The sequence below is a fragment of the Branchiostoma floridae genome, chromosome 3 (genome assembly GCF_000003815.2).
Source record: "Branchiostoma floridae strain S238N-H82 chromosome 3, Bfl_VNyyK, whole genome shotgun sequence".
Classification (NCBI taxonomy): Eukaryota; Metazoa; Chordata; class Leptocardii; order Amphioxiformes; family Branchiostomatidae; genus Branchiostoma; species Branchiostoma floridae.
The window spans coordinates 33,632,605-33,652,444 of NC_049981.1; the positions used below are offsets into that span (position 1 = coordinate 33,632,605).

At 41.6% G+C, this 19,840-nt stretch overlaps 2 protein-coding genes across 2 annotated transcripts; both read left to right on the forward strand.

The window, feature by feature from the left end:
• The first annotated feature begins 330 nt into the window (after positions 1–330).
• On the forward strand, positions 331–9,992 carry LOC118411887 (fibronectin-like). The gene is made up of 16 exons (XM_035814379.1): positions 331–749; positions 979–1,026; positions 1,364–1,518; positions 2,052–2,192; positions 2,432–2,576; positions 3,364–3,696; positions 4,317–4,598; positions 4,835–4,882; positions 5,120–5,395; positions 6,290–6,565; positions 6,837–7,151; positions 7,335–7,516; positions 8,068–8,240; positions 8,695–8,797; positions 9,061–9,200; positions 9,806–9,992. The coding sequence occupies exons 3-16, from the start codon at positions 1,384–1,386 to the stop codon at positions 9,990–9,992; spliced, it is 2,736 nt and encodes a 911-aa protein (XP_035670272.1). The 5' UTR covers positions 331–749; positions 979–1,026; positions 1,364–1,383.
• On the forward strand, positions 7,965–12,882 carry LOC118411432. The gene is made up of 6 exons (XM_035813714.1): positions 7,965–8,240; positions 8,695–8,797; positions 9,061–9,200; positions 10,303–10,699; positions 11,261–11,401; positions 12,060–12,882. Exons 4-6 carry the CDS (start codon positions 10,321–10,323, stop codon positions 12,128–12,130), a joined length of 591 nt encoding a protein of 196 aa, XP_035669607.1. The 5' UTR covers positions 7,965–8,240; positions 8,695–8,797; positions 9,061–9,200; positions 10,303–10,320; the 3' UTR covers positions 12,131–12,882.
• Positions 12,883–19,840: the final 6,958 nt, after the last annotated feature.

Consider the following 19,840-nt stretch of genomic DNA (forward strand, 5'->3'; position numbering starts at 1 on the left):
GCAGTACCAAAGGAAGCCGCTAGGGGGCCCAAATTCTAATTATTTTTCAGCTTTCATCGCAAACTACCAACACACCAAGTATGAAACCAATCCACCAGGCCGTTCTTTAGTTATCTTGTTGACAGACAGACAGACAAACGCAGGATAAAATATAACCTCCATGACATTTCATGGAGGTAATTATACATAAACTTTGTAGTTGTATGTCTTATAGCATTGGAAATCATGCACTACAGGTTTCAGTGGGGTTCAAGTCGGTTGACCTGTTAAACGTGTTAGTCGTGTAAGTTACATTTATTTGGGCGATTCACCGCGAACAACCCAATTGAAGCCCGCTCCGCGCTTTTCTTGGTTCACATCGCCTTGAGGATGGAGCTTCAGGCCGAAGCATTACCAGAAGATTTCTGTTGCAGCATTAGTTAGAGTCTAGTTCACTTTCAATGTTTTATCTTTGTTAATCGATGTGCATCTATATATCTCACGATCAGCCCTGTTCTCTAAGCTGACCCTCGAGGTTGCCGGGATAAATAGTCTCACCGTTTCCTGGGAAGTCTTCCGGGATCTTCAGATCTCAGGATACAAGCTCACGTCCGTTCGCGCAGACGATGTGCAGGGCTCGTACCAGCAGCTGGTTCTCGCACATGGAGACACCTCAGCTACCGTGACGGGGCTGCTTGTCGGCACGGAGTACATACTGGAGGTTGGGAACAGTCTTCAGGCAGAAGCCGCTGGAGCTTACAAGACAGCTGGTAAGGCTTACGAAACAATTATGATGCTTCCGATCGATTCCAGTCCTGAAATAATGGGTCGGTACATAGCGTGATGATGAAGGGGCTAAGTAATGTAAGATAAGTCAGCGTGGTAGATCCGGTAAGGACCATTTGATTATTTTTTTCTGCTTGAATGAAGTAAAACTGCCTCATCTTCAGATAACCAAAATGCTGGAAATGTAAGTAAAGTGAATCTGTTTTATTGCAGAATGCGATGCAGGTTATGACCTGAATGCCGATGGCAGGGATTGTGTTGGTGAGTTTTCTCTCTCATATTCCCTCGCTCCCTCCCCTGCTCCCTCCCCTGCTCCCTCCCCTGCTCCCTCCCTTGCTCCCTCCCTCCCTCCCTCCCTCCCTCCCTCCCTCCCTCCCTCCCTCCCTCCCTCCCTCCCTCCCTCGCTCCCTCCCTCCCTCGCTCCCTCCCTCCCTCCCTCCCTCCCTCCCTCCCTCCCTCCTTCCATCTATCTATCCAACCATCCATCCATCCATCCATCCATCCATCCATCCATCCATCCATCTATCCATCAAACCATTTACGTTACGATGGTTATCCTCAGAGATACAATGATATTCACTCTTTCCTCATCTCTCAGTCTGTCAGAATCCGCTGGGGATGGAATCTGGTGCCATACCTGACAGCAGCATCACCGCATCCTCGTTCGCTGATGGAAAACCGCCCAAAGACGCACGTTTAAACGGAAACAGCGCATGGGTTCCGGAAAATGACAGAGCCGGAGAATGGTTACAGGTATTTATACAGTTTGATTTATTCAAAAGCCTTGTATTGCTTATTTGGAAAGGGATCATTTTCTGTTAGAATTATGGTAGGCAATTTCACCCACCACAACACTCATCAGGTTGACGCCACTTTCGTATTCGGAACCAAAATGATGCAATGCGTGCTTTGCCGCGGTGTAAACTCGTGCACGTTTTTAAAGTAGAGGAGCCTCACTTGAACCCACTTTCACTTGTTGATCAAAGCCAAATGTTTCTACTCTTTACCTCAACAATACCCGACCTCTCCATTGTACTGGAATGATAAATATGCTGCATTGAGAATTAATGCTACATTGTTATGTCAGTTGTAATCACCTAGATCTGCTCCTTTGCGCTTCTACCCTTTACCACAACAGTAAATGGAATAATAAATTTTCTGCATTGAGAATCAATGCTACATTGTTATGTCAGCTCCCAGCGCATGCCGTCAGTTGTAATCAACTAGATCTGCCCTCTTCACTTTGTTACGCTTTAACAAAATAATTACCATATTGTGCCATTTAGGTGGATCTAGGAGAGATGATGCGCATCGACGGCGCCATTACACAGGGTCATTCCGGATCCTGGGTAACGGAGTACGTGCTCCAGTACAGTGCAGATGGGACAAGTTTTACGACACATGTGGGCAGCGATGGCTCAGATAAGGTAAAGTAGATACAAAACTATTCCAGATAAGACAAGTGATCATTTATTCTGTCCTGCAATCTTAACGAAAATCTGTACTGGTCACAATTGTTTGCTTTCGTAGACGACTGTTAATACACACTTACGGATGTCGAGGGCTTAATTTCATGTCAATCAACGGAGATTGTTTCGTGGATAATACAAAAGATCTACAGAAGATTAAAAAACGCCTCCATTTCAATTATCATTTTACTTTCCAGATTTTTACAGCCAACGCGGACGACAGCACACCGGTCGCAAACCTCCTGAACAACCCAGTTGAAGCCCGTTATATGCGTTTCGTGGTCCAGTCCTGGTCCGATTCTGGTATCGCTCTAAAGCTGGAGATTTGGGGGTGTAACACCGGTAAGTTTCTGTTTTTGACTTGTTGACACTCCAGCCCACTTGTAATGTAAAAGTCATTGTTGATAGCCAAGTGCTATCAGGACTGACTCTCTATGATGCCGGGAAAGATCGTATCAAGACACAATGGCTAATAAAGGTTATTGATTGATTGACTACCTTTTTGGTGTTTTTGCCTTACCATATGCTTGTTATATGTTAAGTAGATTTTACGCCACCATTTGTACCTGCTTTCAGGTCATTCAAAGAAATGTTTTGCTTAGCTAGTCTCCAAGCAGATCCTACGGTGCCATAAAATAGTATGAAAGCTGGCCAAGGAATATAGCTGTCAAAGGGAGTTAAATGTGCACCGGATCGCATACACACTCTTAGGCCGGCTTCACTCCTTTGCCAGCTTTTGATACTTTCTTATGCTACCGTAGGATCTGCTTGGAGATTATGCTTAGCGACACGAAGGAAACGCCTGTCGCAAGTACTAGAAACGCACGAATTAGTTCTTTTAATTTTCCGCCATAATATACATGTACATCTAAAAGTCAGGCCGGCTTGTCAGGTGTCGTCCATACTACGTTTTAAGTGTGATATAATTCGCCCATGAAAAGACCTTTTACGATGATTTGTAATCTATTATCGGCTAAATTTTATTTTTGCGTAGTAAACCCACAACCTACAGAGCTCTGTTCGTTTTGTGGTTGGAACATGACATCACATATCCCAATGCCTGTGGATGATGTATATTTTTTAACAACAGTAATAGTAAGTTTAAGTTGGTACCTAATATACCTTCCAGTTCCACGTCTCTCGGGACTGACCCTAGAAGATGTCGGGCTGAACCTAGATAATGACGATCAGACTGACGATGATCAGCTCACCGTTTCCTGGGAAGTCGTGGGGAACCTTCCGATCTCGCGCTACAGCCTCAGCTACAGCCTCGGCTACAGCCTCAGCTACAGCCTCAGCTACAGCTACCCCTTGGACCAGGAGGTTGGCTCCCCACCGACAGCAGACGCCACCTCGGCAACCGTGCCTGGGCTACAGGCCGACACGGACTACATCATCAGGCTCACTTCTTTTGATGATACTGACCAGCCAACCGGAGTTGTCAGCGGTACATTCAAGACAGGTGGGTGATGCTCGCACGATTTCCCGCGATGGAGTTTCCATGCGCGGCATTAGCGTCGTACGTCGTAAGTCGGGGAAGAACCGGGCAGGTTCAAACATTATAAAGCCGTGGTCACAAAGGTTGTGGGACATCATACGACGGGGGTGATAAGAGTGTAGCTACGTCAATTACAAGTAGAGGTCAAATGGATTTTGAACATGTTCAAAACGTCTCCATCGTCGTGCGATTTTTATTGTCCCCATAGCAGGCATCAATACGGCCATTTTTCTACTGATGAAGTGAAATATTCATTAATATTAATTCTAACCATGCTGTGGTGAGTTCAGTTTTCCTGATATTGTCGATGTTGATGAAAAGGGAATCAAACCTTCAGTAGCAACTGTTCACAGTAGCAACCAGAGAACAGCGCGCACATAGAAGAGCCTGCTTGCAAGGCAAGGTTTTCCACGTGGCAGATTCAGTATCACGCGCAGGTGATGCATGCACTTGTTTGATGACTACATACACGTGGGTTCATAATTAGATCAGATCAGCATCACCGGAAGATTTTGTGTTGCTGCACTTATTAGAGTCTAGTTCACTTACAATAATTTATCTTTCTTGATCAATGTGCATTTCAGCCCCACGGCTCTCTGGGCTGACCCTCGACCGTGCCGGGATAAATAGCCTCACCGTTTCCTGGAAAGTCTTCGGAAATCTTCCGACCTCCAGCTTCATCCTCAGCTACCAGCTGGCAGACGGGTCGGACTCGTCTGCGGACCTGCCCACACCACCCGCCGCAGAGGACATCTCGGCTACCGTGTCGGGGCTGCTTGTCGGCAGGGAATACACCATCACGCTCACTTCTAAAGACGAGAGCAGCCAGACCAACGCAGAAATCAGCGGAACTTACAAGACAGCTGGTAAGGCCTAAGAAAAAAATTATGATGCTTCCGATCGATTCCAGTCCTAAAATAATGGGTCAGGACATAGGGTGATGATGATTGGGCTAGGTAAGGTAAGGTAAGTCAGCGTGGTATATCCGTTAAGGACCATTTGATTCTTTGTTCTGCGTAAATGAAGTAAAACTGTCTCATCTTCAGAAAACCAAAATGTTGGAAATGTAAGTATAGTACTAAGTACATCTGTTATATTGCAGAATGCGATGCAGGTTATGACCTGAGTTCCGATGGCACGGATTGTTTTGGTGAGTTTTCTTCTCTTTCGTATTCTTTCTCTTCCTCCCTCCCTCTCTGCCTCCCCCTGACTTCCTCTCTCACTTCCTTCGACTGGTAATGTGGTGTGTTTAGTTTCCATAATCTTCCTCTTAGCAGAGAAAGAATTATGTACCATTTCTTAAAGAATCTTTGCTATGACCCGGCTACAGCATCAGTTCAGATCACTTGCCTTATGTCTTATTCTCGTCAACTACTTCACCACACAGTATCAGTGATCTCGGCCCTGACCCTTAAAATGGCCGGGGTTGATGATCTGGAAGTTTCCTGGACAAAGGCGGCTGGTGCTCAGATTGACAGCTACAGCCTCAGCTACGAGCCGGCGGACGGGACGGGCACTTCTGAGGAACTGAATTCCGCACCGGAACCAGGCGACATCTCGGCTACCGTGTCGGGACTGCTGCCCTACACACGCTACATCCTCACGCTCAACTCAACTGACCCGGACCGGCAAAACGGACATACCATCGGGACTTTCAGGACAGGTGGGTAGTACCGACATACTGAGACATTTAACCTTGGGCCGACATTGGGCTAGTACTACATTGTGTACAAAACTGAACTAAAACAACAGGAGCTAATTGACTCATTTGCATTAACTGTGTCTTAGCCTTGCTATCCTTTGAAATCCAAATTGTCTTCAGCTTGACTTTGGCTTACCTTTGTTTTCTTTGGAACCCAAATTGTCTTCAGTCTGAATTGTCTTACAACGTTTCCTATTGGACAACTGAAATTGTCTTCATTCATAGTTAGAGTATAAAAGACCTGTTTCTTCCAGATCTCTTCAGTGTCACTGACTATCAAAGGATAGTGGATTCTATCTGAAACGTCTGGCCATTTCAAAGCCATATCCAGTTGCTTGAGTAACTATTTTTTTGGTGTAAAACTGAATGGTGTATGATGAGTTATAATGGTTATCAGTCCCGCTTCTGGACCAGAAGGTTATGGGTTCCAATCCCGATCAGCCCGCTCCTAGTACGACATACAAGCCGCTGTCCTTTAAATTCAAAGAATCCACCATGTAGGTACTTTCTGAAAGAATAAATCGGTGCATCGCGTGGGGAATTCACAGAAACATGCATCTCCTTTCCACTGTCTGCCCTTTCTGAGGCCACACAAATTGCATTTCTTGGTTATCATATAAATCCTGTCCAACTATTTAATACTTGTAATGAGATAGTTGAGTATGGGTAACCCTGTAGAACTGCTGTGTACATGCATTTTGGCAAAGCACAGCGGCTGACCCTATCAAAGCCCGCTGTGTTCTTTAGTTGGTTCAAACGTGCCCCATCGCCAGTACAGTAGCTTTCTGCTCTTGCCTTTCTTGGTGTTCGGATCACTTGCAATGTCTTATTTTTGTCAACCACTTCACCAAACAGAATCAGTGATCTCGGGCCTGACCCTTATACGGGCCGGGATTGATGATCTTGAAGTTTCCTGGACAAAGGACGCTAGTGCTCAGATTGACAGCTACAGCCTCAGCTACGAGCCGGCGGACGGGACGGGCACTTCTGTGGACCTGAATTCCGCACCGGGAGCAGACGACATCTCGGCTACCGTGCCGGGACTGCTGCCCTACACAAGCTACGTCATCACGCTCACTTCTTCTGACCAGGGCCGGGAAAACGGAGTAATCGTCGGGACTTTCAGGACAGGTGGGTAGTGCTGATGTACTGAGACATTTAACGTTGGACCGACATTGGGCTAGTACTACAGTAGGGTTAATTTTCTGTTGCAATGTTTTTCTGTTTCTGTTGCACTTTTTACTTCATTTGATATAAAATTACATGTACGTATGGGTTACCACCCAGGGCACATTGAAAACCGCGATATGTCACCCCTGGTAAATAAATAAAAACAAACAAACATTGTGTACAAAACTGAATGGTGTATAATAGGTTATTTGTCAACCACTTTACCACACAGAATCAGTGATCTCGGACCTGACCCTCGATGGGGGAGGAATGGACCAACTCGTTGTTTCATGGGGAAAAGCTCAAGGTTCTCAGATCTCGCGCTACAGCCTCAGCTACAGGCCGGTGGACGGGACGGGCTCGTACCGGGACCGGGAGCTGGACCCACCGGCAGCAGACGCCACCTCGGCTACCGTGTCGGGGCTGCTGCCCGGCATAAGCTACACCATCACGCTCACTTCCTTTCAACCGTTGGGCAACGCTGGCCGGCGAAAAAGAAGTGAGCAAGACCGGCAAAACGGAGTTATCACCAGGACATTCAGGACAGGTGGGTAATGAATGAATGAAGACCTTTATTGTACAGTTTTGCCCAACCGAGCTAAGTACAGGTCACAACAAGTCAAAACATATATACATATAAAATTGACCAAAATACCCCATTGCTTTATCCTCCCTGCAATCCAGCACGTATGCTTTCAGACAGTTTTCTTTTTCTGTTGGACTATTCCAGAGTCCGCTGTCGTGAACGTAGAGTGCGCCGAAGGCAACATGACCATTTCCATTCCGCGTGTGGCTCTGTCCGGTGTGGACGTGGGCAGCATGCACCTTCTGGACACCAGCTGCGTCGCCAGCGTGGACGTAGATTGGGTCACCCTGGAGACACACCTGGAGGAGTGCGGGACGCGGCGGCAGGTGAGGCACCACACCTCATTTCCGCCCCTCCTGGGTACTAGCTTAGTAATAATAAGTTTATTGCAAATTCTTGCCCGAGGGCTATATAATTGCAGGTGACCAAAAAAAATAGACAAATAATGGTAAGCACTAAAACAGTATAGTAAGCGACTACTCTAGTCTAACTTAAAGATGTAACTTATTGGATTTGACTTCTTTTTCTGAGACAGTGGACCGCGAAAGATACCACTTTTTCTGTAATGTGTGGGTTTTGCGACGTTAAAAGGGGAGTAGTTTTCTTTTTCTAGCTTAGTGCGGCACGCCTAATTCCCTCCCCACATGGATACTAGCTTAGTGCGGCGCTCACACATGCAGGGGAAGAATTGAATTTATTAATAAGTGATTGCATTTGAGGTTGCTTCGTTTGTCACCAAGAAAGAGGGGGGGTGGGGCTGAAATAAGTCATAGCTACATGATTCTTTGGATCCAACTTGTCTGACATTATTTGCTTTATTCAAACGCTCTTCGCATTTTGCACATTTTGGACTCCTCTGCCTCTTGTATTTCCGCAGATCTCAGGAGAAGACAAATTCATCTTCTCCAACGAGGCCATCGCGGACGAGGTGACTGACTCCAGCGGCGCGGTGATTTACCAGGGAGTCAGCCTGCCCTTCCAATGCGAGTTCCTCCGTCAGTTCGACATCACCCAGGGCGGGGACATCATGTTCGTCATCCCGCCGCCAAGGTAGGAACCTCCCGCACAGCTAAACCATGCTGAAGGCGTATATAGTAAGGGTCTTTAGGCACAACCAGGGTTTGAATGGCTGGATAAGATTCTTGCTGCTACTTATAGCGGCGATAATGCCGTCCCAAACGTGGCTCAGTTTGTATCCCCCCTCATCTCTGTTCATGACTACTTCCTGATCCAGACTGCCCACTTTATCGTTTGGAACGGCATTCTCACTGCTGCAGCGCCACCTACATCGGCTATTAGTGGCAGCGAGAATCAGATCATGTCATTCTAACCCTGATGATGGTGTCTGACAGACATCGAAACGTTGGAAGTAAGTACTCCCTGGTTGTGCCTAAAGAACCTTACTATATGAATAATTGACGACCTGATGAAGTTAAGGGCTATATGTTTAAGGCGACGTGTTGCCTTGCAGTAACCTGATACCACCGTTTCCTATCTCCTCCAGGTTTGAAATCATTGACGCGGAGGGAGAAATGACCTTGGAGATGCGAACGTACAAGTCTCCAGACTTCGGAGCAAGCTACAAGTCTACTGACTTCCCCATTAAGGTCGGCAACTTTGTATTCAAGTTTTACCCGTCTCCTTGTACAGACATACATACTTACATACATACCTACCTACCTACCTACATACATACATGACCTTTATTTTAACCGGATGGCCCTGTGGACCAAAGTCGCTCCTCCTAGACGTCCAGTGTGAGGGGTAGGTGTTTTTTGTTTGTTTGTTTATTTATTTATTTATTTATTTGCACAACAAAAAATACATAAGAAATACAGAAAGTAGCTGATCTTGTACTTGATCATCCCAGGTCACACCGGATGACCGTCTGAACTTTGGCCTGAGCGTGACGTCACCGCTTGACAACGTGGAGCTGTTTGCACGTGACTGTGTGTCCACCCCCAGTACCGACCCGAACGACTCTCCAAGGGTCGACATCATCGTGGATGGGTACGTTTGCACCTGGGTTATTTATATTTAAGAGTCTCATGTATGTAGAAAACGAAGTACACTTTGTCCCGGAGTGTTCCCTGTACAAAGACCTGCAAAATGCATTCGTTAATGCTGCACATGTATATTAAAAAAATATGCGCACATGACGAAGGAAGATCTGTTCAAATACCTTATGTCATCATCTAACTACGATATACTGGAAAAACTCTGTAAGTTCGTCTACACATGCTTTAAGAAGAGAAGAAGCAGTGAACTGTAGTTTATGTATAGCTTTCCGTTTACTCCCTTTGTACCAAACTAACTGCATTTAGCCCCAATGGGGTATGAATATGCAATAAACGTCATTGTCATTATATCTCACTAATTTGACAAAGTTGAATAACTGATTGCGGCAGATTAGTCAGGACGGCTTTGTAGCTGGAATTTGTTGGTTGGTTGGTTAGTTATTTGGTTGGCTTGTGTTGGTTGTTTGTGATAAGTTTGTTTGTTTGTTTGTTGATTCTTTGTGCAATCTTACGGCGATCATGAGTAACTCGGCAGTAGGACAGACTTGGTACTGCATGTGTCTCGTTATCAAATGATGTGTTCCTCTAACTTTGCAGCTGTCAGGTTGCTGAGACTCTAGAGAAGGACAATGAACGTTCTAATGACACTGCTCTGTACTACACCGTGGCCGCCTTCGGCTTCCCCAATTCTATCGAACAGAACCTGGTAAAAAACGAAAACGTGTTGGACCGATTCGCTTCTGTGGTGGCTGGCGAAGAATGCTTATTAAGGTCACATTCATAACGTATCACAGCCGTATACATTTATCGTTGATATATTTTTGGCTTAAACCTCCACAAACTCTGTATTGATAGGCTAGTTTTATCCGAAAAGCTATTTTGATTTTTTCGCTTTTTGCATTTTTTGACATCGTTTTACCCGGAGCAAAAGAATGAGACTTGAATCGAGCCAATATATCATTCTTCTGCCGATGTGCTGTTAAACGTGCAACCCTCAAAACTGAAGCAAAAGCAAGCTGCCTTAATCTTGGTGGAGGTTAGAGTCTGAGAAGTGTTTATTTTCCGTTTGTCATTGACGTCCCATTATTCCCCAGGTGTACTTCCACTGCACCATGATCGTCTGCTTCAAGGACAACCCGAACTCCCGGTGCAGCCAGGGCTGCATCTCCTCCGTGCGGGGCAGGCGGGACACCTCCGGCGGGCAGGACGGGAGGGTTCGCCGACACCACAACGGGGACACCTCCGGCGGGCAGGACGGGAGGGTTCGCCGGGACAGCAACGGGGACACCTCCGGCGGGCAGGACGGGAGGGTTCGCCGGGACAGCAACGGGGACACCTCCGGCGGGCAGGACGGGAGGGTTCGCCGGGACAGCAACGGGGACACCTCCGGCGGGCAGGACGGGAGGGTTCGCCGGGACAGCCACCAGGACCACCAGGGAAGAATTTCGCAGGGGCCGTTCGAGCTGGAGTTTGAAGAAGAAGCAGGAGCAGGTACGTAGTGAAACTCATTTTTCCTGACCTAAAAAAAACCAGAAATGTACCTCAGGTTTTGTCATGATGCGCTAAAAACACACGCATTTAGACGCAATCGAGATTAGTTTGGGACCTTTACAGGGAGACACGCAAGGATTGATTCATGTCAAAAAGAAGCCCGCATGAACTCAGACATACGTACACTCCTGAATACTATTCCTGAACAAAAGATGGGATATGTGCAATCCTTAGAGGAATAAATTCCTGGATAATGTTTATGTAGTGCTTGTATGTAGATCTTGACATTGCTTCTTGCAGAAGTTACAACTTGCAGAAGTTACAACTTGCAGAAGTTACAACTTGCAGAAGTTACAACTTGCAGAAGTTACAACTTGCAGAAGTTACAACTTGCAGAAGTTACAACATGCAGAAGTTACAACTTGCAGAAGTTACAACTTGCAGAAGTTACAACTTGCAGAAGTTACAACATGCAGAAGTTACAACTTGCAGAAGTTACAACTTGCAGAAGTTACAACTTGCAGAAGTTACTAAACTTGAACCTGTCCTCCTGTCCCACAGGACCTGGTGCAGCTGGAGTCCCGGTGGGAACCATGTTTGGGGCGTTTCTTGGGGTTGTCGGGATCATGGCCCTCCTGATCGTGGCGGTTCTCCTGGTTCTGGCCTTCAGGCGCAAGAAACGACAGGATGACGACACCGTCGGTAGGTGACTGCATCTGTACATGTGTTTCACCAGGCATTAAAGGTGCGCTCTCACTGCACTTGCGTCAAGCTTGCGTCACTGCGGGTTCGTTCACAGCGCCATTGTTTATTTTGACCGATTTTTCGTCCCATTTTTTATAATTTAGATATTAAGTGATACGTAAAAGTATGACTTAGAAAACGACAAAATACACAAAAAGTAAGTTCGTTATCTCTGAAATTCGTTGAGTATCTTTTGAACCCCGCAGTGACGCAAGTTTGACGCAAGTGCAGTGAGAGTGCACCTTCAGGCACAGAGTAACATTTTAGACTAGGCTATAACACTCAGTACGACGTGAGATCATTTGTCATCAACTACATCAGTTTAAGTGTCATCCAGTGACAGAGAAACGAAATCGAATTATTATTCTATTATCAAACCATGTTCTACCTTACAGAGATGTCTTTATTTGTGACATCTGTTAATCAGAAGGCAATGCCACGCATGTCTATCCACCGGTCAAAGAAAGGGGGGTTTCTATTTTGATAAAAAAAATTGTCAAACTAGCGCTCCTAGGATGCCATCTGCAACAGTCTGTGTGTGTGACCTTATATAATAAGTGAGTGGATAGCGGAACCGTTTTGCTAATATAAGTGCACATTTTGTTTTCCCTGTTAGGACTGGACAACAAGGCCTTCCAGACCTGGTGGAGGATGACCACGATTGACACCTCAAACACCAAGGCATGACGCGTTCCACCAGAGCCGGAGTAAAGAAGACGAAAAACGTAGGATTTTGCCCCTAGTCTTTTCTTTTTAGCTCAAACAAACCTTTGTAATTGTCAGTTTGCTTCGATTTGGTGAACATAACAAACAGCGATGATACGAGTTTCCACCTAAACTTGTAGCCCTCCTTGTAAAGTTGTTGTAGTGAAGTGTCAACAAACATTTGAAAGAGATATGCTATCCATCGGTTATACTGTTGACTGTCTACAATGTATGATGATAAATTTCATCATACATTGTAGACAGTCAACAGTATGACCTGGCTCTCAATCTCAACTCTATAATCGTACATTGTAGACAGTCAACAGTGCAACCTGGCTCTCAATCTCAACTTTATAATCGTACATTGTAGACAGTCAACAGTATAACCTGGCTCTCAATCTCAACTTTATAATCGTACATTGTATACAGTCAACAGTATAACCTGGCTCTCAATCTCAACTTTATAATCGTACATTGTATACAGTCAACAATGTAACCTGACTCTCAATCTCAACTTTATAATCGTACATTGTAGACAGTCAACAATATAACCTGCTCTCAATCTCAACTCTATAATCGTACATTGTAGACAGTCAACAGTATAACCTGGCTCTCAATCTCAACGTATTGCAGATGGAGCTATCACCAAAAACATTGGTAAAAACAACTGTTGAAACTCCACCTAAACTTAGTGCAATATACTTCATATCATAATACAATAATGGGGAAAAAAAGAAAATAACAGTGGGTCTTTATCTTAACTTAGACAATGTGATGAACTTTATAATTGCGTAACATAGTATAGATTTTCCATCCGAATTCCCACAACAAACAACAACGGAAAAAAAGAAAAAAATCATATCAAAAATGCCCCCATCTAAACTTAGACAGTGCAGTATGCTGCAGTATAAACATATAACAATAGTTTATATAACAATACAACAACAGTTAAGCCTTTTATTTGAACTTAGTGTAGACTTAATCATCATCAGAAAACAAACGAAAAAAGTATTGGCTCATGATCCAAAGTTATACATTATAATCCACTTTATCATTAAACTAAAAAGATAAAGTGGTGAAAAATAAAACAAACAAAAAATACAGAAAGGCTTATACTCTGTAGGTAACTTTATCATCATATAACAATAAATAAGACAAGCAATGTTAACAATGCAGTATATCTTATCATTGTACAATGGTTAAAGAACATAGAAAAAAAATCCAAAAAAATAGACAGTTAAGTATACTTTGCCATCATACAATAACATTAAAGTCATTCCTGCTAAAATTAATGTAGTATACTTAATCATCATACGTAGGAAAAATTCTAAAAAAATAATAGCTCTTCATTATTAAAACTTAGGATAAATGTTATCATTATGAAACAACTGAACTTAGACATAAAACAGCAATCGAAAAATTAAAAAATTGAAAAAAAATCAGTTGAAAAGGGCTCCCAATTTTAACTTAGACAGTTCAATATACTTAATACAATATCATAATACAACAATTTTAGGCTCTTTATCCAATGGTAGTGCAGTATACATTATCAATATACAACTATAGTAAAAAAAGATTTATAAAAAACTTCCAATCTAAACTTAGACAGTGTAGTATACATTATAACCATGCAGAAATACCAATGGATTCCCACCTAAACTTAACGCAGTATATTTTATCATTATACATGGTGTGTGAAACATGGGTAAAAAAACAAAAAAAATCGGCTCTTTATCCAATTTTAGACGATATGGTGAACTCCATCATTATATATCAATAGCATGAACTTTTTGAACTAAGTCAGCATAGTGCAATAATTTTGTAGGCTCATATCTACGAGCAGTATATATACTTTATCATCGTTTTACAACTATACTAAAGAAAGGGGTGGAACTCACCAACTCAGCTAATTGCAGTATACTTTACTAATACAACAATACCGTAAGTTTTTATTATACAACAATGGTGAAAAACAATAAAAAAAATGAAAAGAATATTCATATATACTTAGTGTAGTTAAATTTATTATCATATAACCATAATACAGCCTTTCCATTTGATTACAATGTAGTATATTGCATCATTGTACAACAATATAAAATGAAATAGAAAAAAAATGATAAAAAAGCTCCTCATCTAAACTAAGATAGTTCAGCATACATTATGATTATACAACAATACTAAAGCTTTCCATTTGAACTTGTTTTAGTACTTTTATCGTTATACTTGGGAAAAATAAAAATAAAACATATTGGCTCTTTATCCAAGCTTAGACGATGTGGTGAACCTCATCACTATATAACAAGACTATAGACTTTTAATCTTTAATAACTAAGCGTAGTGGACTTTTTCATCATGCAATAACTGTGTAGGCTCTTATCTACGAGTAGTATACTTAATCATTATACCATAGTAATAAAAAGATAAATAAAAAGCAAAAAAAAATATCTCCATTTCAACTAAGTGCAACTCAAAATGTTAAAAAAATAAAACGACAAAAATAACTCCCATCTTAACTTAGACTGTTCAGTTTACTTTATCATCATACAACAATAGCATAGGCTCTTTATCAAAACGTAGTGCAGTATACATCATGAGTAAACAACAATCACGATAAAACGTTTAAGAAGCTCTCAATCTAAACTTAAACAGTGTGGTAAACTCAAGTCAACATTCAACAATAGTGTAGGTCCCTTAACATCATACTACAATACTTAAGATAAATACTTTTTAGTGCAGTACTCAAGTACAAAAATTGGAAAGCAAAAGTAAAACAACAACAATAGTACCCTCCGTCTAAACTTAAACAGTTAATCAAACTTGGTACTCTCTAGAGACTCTCCATCTAACCTTAGGTAGACGATGAAATACTTTCATCACCAAAAAAAAAGCTCTGGGTGTCGCAAAGCTGTGTAAGTTATAAGGTACAAGCTTGTTTATTGGTGGCTGCTTTAATTTTTAACAGCTAATATTTAGCAGCAAGAATGGACTTATTTCGGAATGTCTCACACACTGCTAGGCTGCTAGAATGTATTCTCTAACCTTTAAATTGACATTGCATGTTGGTCATTGGTGATGCCTTTTACTAAAATGTATGTGCTTTTCTCTTTTTTGCTCTAACAACAAATCGCGTCAACTCATCTTCAGAATCTATTTTCAATTTCCACTTTTTTTAGAATCTGTTCCTCTAGTATGTATTATCCATTTCTCTTTATTTTCATACTTGTAGTCAAATATTGACTGCAGCTAAACCCTGCAATTAGTAATTGGTGTTTTTATCATTAGAGTATATGGAATTCTTCTTTTTTTTGTTCCTATTACGATCTCTTTAGCTTATATACAAAATCTATTTTCTACTTCCCCTATTCTAGTGTCTATTCCTCTATATTCTTCTTCTATTTACCTTTATAATAGCTTTATATTTGTAGCTAAATAATGCAACGGTGGCGCAAAAAAAATGGTGCAAAGACTCATTAAAGAGAACACAGTGTTTAACGTGACATAGTTCACTCATCAATTCATATTGGCCTTCAAATCGTATCAATAATCAGTTCAGTTTAGTTCATCCCTGTGAGGTAACAACACCACCTTCACTCATAGCACACGGCACCGTTTCTCTGCTAGAAGATGTATTTGGGTCCGCATTTGTACTTGTTACATGAATGATTGCATCTCAGCAACTGTATGTTAACTTGTATGTTAACTTGTATGTTAACTTGTATGTTAACTTGTATGTTAACTTGTATGTTAACTTGTATGTTAACTTGTATGTTAACTTGTATGTTAACTTGTATGTTAACTTGTATGCTAACTGGTTCTGTACTGTACATCTACGCCGAGAACATGCATAGAATAACCTTGTAGAAAAGTACCTTTGTTGACAGGTGAACTATTGTCTCTTGATTACTGTGTAGTAAGACGTGGATTGGCGAGATGTATTTTGTTATGTCTCGTGATGAAACATGGAAATATCTGAGAATAAATCTGGAGTCTTGGGAAAAAATCTCTTGTCTGTGTCTTATGTCAACCATTCCTATATCATATCATATCATAACAGTAACGTATATCGTAATTATATGTATGTTTTACTTCTAGAAAGAAGGGTATGCTTCCCCTCACAGCAGAACCAAAGTGCCTCCTGCCACAAAACCACACAAATAAAAGCAACAAACTGTATCAGGTGTGGTGATGAAAGAAGCAGAGAATGTTTTTATAATAAAAAAACTTAACGAATGTGACTCAATATGCAATTTCAACTATTTCCCTTTAATGCTGAGGGACATACTGACACATCCTGGCCCCGCAAGACCATGAAACATAAAACAAGCACAAGTATGAGTAGAGGACTTGAAAATAAAAATTAATAAAAAAGATAATTAATGATACACAAATGTGCAAAAGACCTCCATTAAAACACAACTCAATTTAAATATTGAGTGAGTGAGTCTGTGCGTGAGTGAGTGAGTGAGTGAGTGAGTGAGTGAGTGAGTGAGTGAGTGAGTGAGTGAGTGAGTGAGTGAGAGTGATATTGGGACTATTGAATGATAAGCACACATATGTCACTGGCACCAAATTAAAAAGGAATGATTAAATCACCATTATTTGGCATTAATTTGTAAGATTACAGCCCAATACCCTATTAGAGCCCCATCTGCAGTACCTATCCAAATCGCCGGGCAAGAACAGTACAATAGCCCAAATCTGGTATCTTTAAACATGGACAATCTTGAAAGGGTCGAATAGGGGTTTAGATATGTAGGGCCGTTCCAAGTAGAAGAATGGCAATTTTGAAGACATAAGGCCACGTTGATTTGATTATATGTATGACATCCTCTAGAAACCCAAAACTGATGCGAGCATGCGAATAAAATAAAGTTGCTGTCATAATAAAATTCAAGTGGTCAGGAAGGTTGAACAAATGACGCATCACATAGAATATGGTATACCGAACAATAGATTCTTCATTTTTGTTCTTTCACATATTTTTGACCTTGGAATGTTCTATGATATTAGTATACGTTTTACAATATTTTATTTTGTAATCCACAGCATACATTTGCGTATTTTGCAGATTTTTTGTACGGTTTACAGTATGGTTGATTTTTCTTTTTTTCTTTAATAAGGCCGAAAATTAATGCGCGCGGAGATGTCATCCATATAATCAAATGGCCTAAATGTAAAAAAAAAGATTTTCCGTGATAAAAGTGATGAAGTTTACATTTATAGAGGCTCGTGACCAGAGTAGCTACAACGTAAAACAGTCCCCAAAATCATTGTGAATAACCTTCCGAACATTTTTGTATCTTATTTAATGTATATTTACACAGCGATAACATAAATTTTAAAGTCTAGTAAAGAAACGTAAAAAAACAAAAGTGTAAAAGGTGAAAAGACTGAAGATTATGCTAAGCTCTCCTTCAATTAAATATTAATCATACCACCGATATAAAATTAAAAAGATGTGAGCAACGTGAAGAAAACGATGGGATGCAGCATCTCGAGAATTGATTTAAAATTGAAGAGTTGTTGTATAAGAAACCAAGCAGATGTCGGGTGATGGGTGATACGTATGTGGAACTATGAACAGCCATCTGATTAAATCCTCCTGTAGGTTTCCATTCTGAAGTTATGGGACTCAGCTTCGAAGACCCCCGAAAGTAATTTATGACTGAAAATGACTGAAATTGCGAAGGCTACCCTGATGATTTCAGTAAAGATATAAACATAAGTTTTATATTCATATAGATTGTTCTTTTAGCCTCATAGACCTAAAGCTGCAGGCGAATAACTGAAGGGCGTACATGGGGGTTCCCAGATTAATGAAAGCAAAATTCTGATCTCTTTATATTTCTATAAAAAGCCAACATTACCAGAATTACCTGTCATTTACCGCTATTGGTGCACTTTTTCGCGCAGTGTTAATATTTAAGAGTTATTGCTTGAGAAAACCAGGCAAAACCAGGCAGATGGGGGTCAGCCAAATCGGCTCATACATCTTTGAGAGAGACTTTATTTGCCATGGGGCACGCCACTAATCTTCCTGGACTTCATACAGACAATGTATGTGTGGTAGGTATGGGGAACTGTGAACAGCCATATGATTAAAACCCTCCAGCTGGTTTTCGTTATGGCGTTCTGGGACCCCCTTCTGAGACCCTCCAAAATCCAACAATTTATGGCCGAAAATTACTACATTTCAGCCCCTGAAGGCTGTTGCTGCATTTTGTGTCCTGCAACGAATGACGTAATAAAGCATTCATTCTGATTAGACAGCGAGGGTCTTCTTCAGGTTTTTGACTATGATAAATCAGGTAATGACGGCTCACTACACGGAGTAACATATGGCATTGTTTTGCGCCATTATGTAAAAAAAAATGCATAATTGTCCAAAAATGCTAAAAACTAATTACTTATATCCACGTGGGCTCAATATTGGGGATATCAAGATACTTTTTACATATCACGTTCTTGTTCTCTAAGGCGTCAGTCAGTAAGTCCCTTTACAAAATTATTTATGCATTTCCTGAAAAGGGCCCTGCATGGGGGTTATCAGGACTCCACATATGTGGTACCATCTAATGCATTGCAGGTCACAAGGGTGACTACACATACTATAATGGGAAATCATCAACTTAGAAACAAGACCCTAACGTATTTCCCTTACACTTACACAAGTCTCTACATATACAGTCAAATGTGAAACCGAAATAGTGTGTCTTCATCAGTCCACGCATGTGCCGCATCATTCTGGATTTGATTCACATTGCACACTGTGTTTCAACTTCAAATAGTGCATAGCCGTCATCTATTGCTAAGTTATTAGCTTAATTGTACTACTTGTATACTGCTAGTTGTCTTATACATGTACAATATAATGTAGTATAACGTAACCTAAGTTTGCCTTACATTGTTGTACCCGATCTACAAATGTTGTGCAATAAACTTGGACTTGACTTGACTTGACTTGTGCATGTGCGCACGATGGTCTCCAGTGGAGGCTTGCTTTTCTGGACATACAATCTTTATTGACACGACAAAAGTACAGCGACTTTCGTAAGGTCTACATGTATAACAACTACTTACAGTGCAACTAAACACATATATATGGATATCTATAGGTATGGATACATCAACATAAAGGGTCTAGCATGTCATTTACACTATTGGTTCTACGGTATAAACAATCGTGGATATATTTGCCTACTTGTACACAATGTGGATTATCGCCTCCCAGAATGTACTTGAATTTATCTATCGAACAGAGAGTAGCAAAGACATAGGACCTGCAATATAGGCAACTGAAAAATGCACAATGTTCTTTTATCTTCAATTCTTTGACCTTTTCTCTGAAGAATCAGTGTATTGCCCTGGAAAAAGTAATAAAGTGCAAGATTTGTCACTAAAATCATAAGGAATTTTTTTCTTTCCTCTTCATTCATAGCGAGATGGTCATATTTGAAGAAATCGACTTCCTGAATTTAGCGTATTGCGTAGGCGGTCCTGCTGCATCTAAAAACGGTACCTCCCTACCTGTCACACATGTTCTTGTGGATGCCGCCGCCTGTCCTGAGAGTGAGAATACGTACTGCATTGAGACTCTTTACAAGCTGGGACCCCCACCTATTATACATACCCAAGAGTAACGTGCAGTCCTTCAAAGGCAATCTCCAAGCAGATTCCCTCCGGTGGCTT

Bases quoted from the DNA above. Each gene is read 5' to 3' on its own strand.
- LOC118411887 (XM_035814379.1), top strand. From the start codon at position 1,384: ATGGAATCTGGTGCCATACCTGACAGCAGCATCACCGCATCCTCGTTC. The intron at 5,396-6,289 runs GTGGGTAGTACC...TTCACCAAACAG, and splicing joins CATCGGGACTTTCAGGACAG to AATCAGTGATCTCGGGCCTG. The intron at 9,201-9,805 runs GTACGTTTGCAC...CTAACTTTGCAG, and splicing joins GTCGACATCATCGTGGATGG to CTGTCAGGTTGCTGAGACTC.
- LOC118411432 (XM_035813714.1), top strand. From the start codon at position 10,321: ATGATCGTCTGCTTCAAGGACAACCCGAACTCCCGGTGCAGCCAGGGC. The intron at 10,700-11,260 runs GTACGTAGTGAA...CCTGTCCCACAG, and splicing joins TGAAGAAGAAGCAGGAGCAG to GACCTGGTGCAGCTGGAGTC. The intron at 11,402-12,059 runs GTAGGTGACTGC...TTTCCCTGTTAG, and splicing joins ACAGGATGACGACACCGTCG to GACTGGACAACAAGGCCTTC.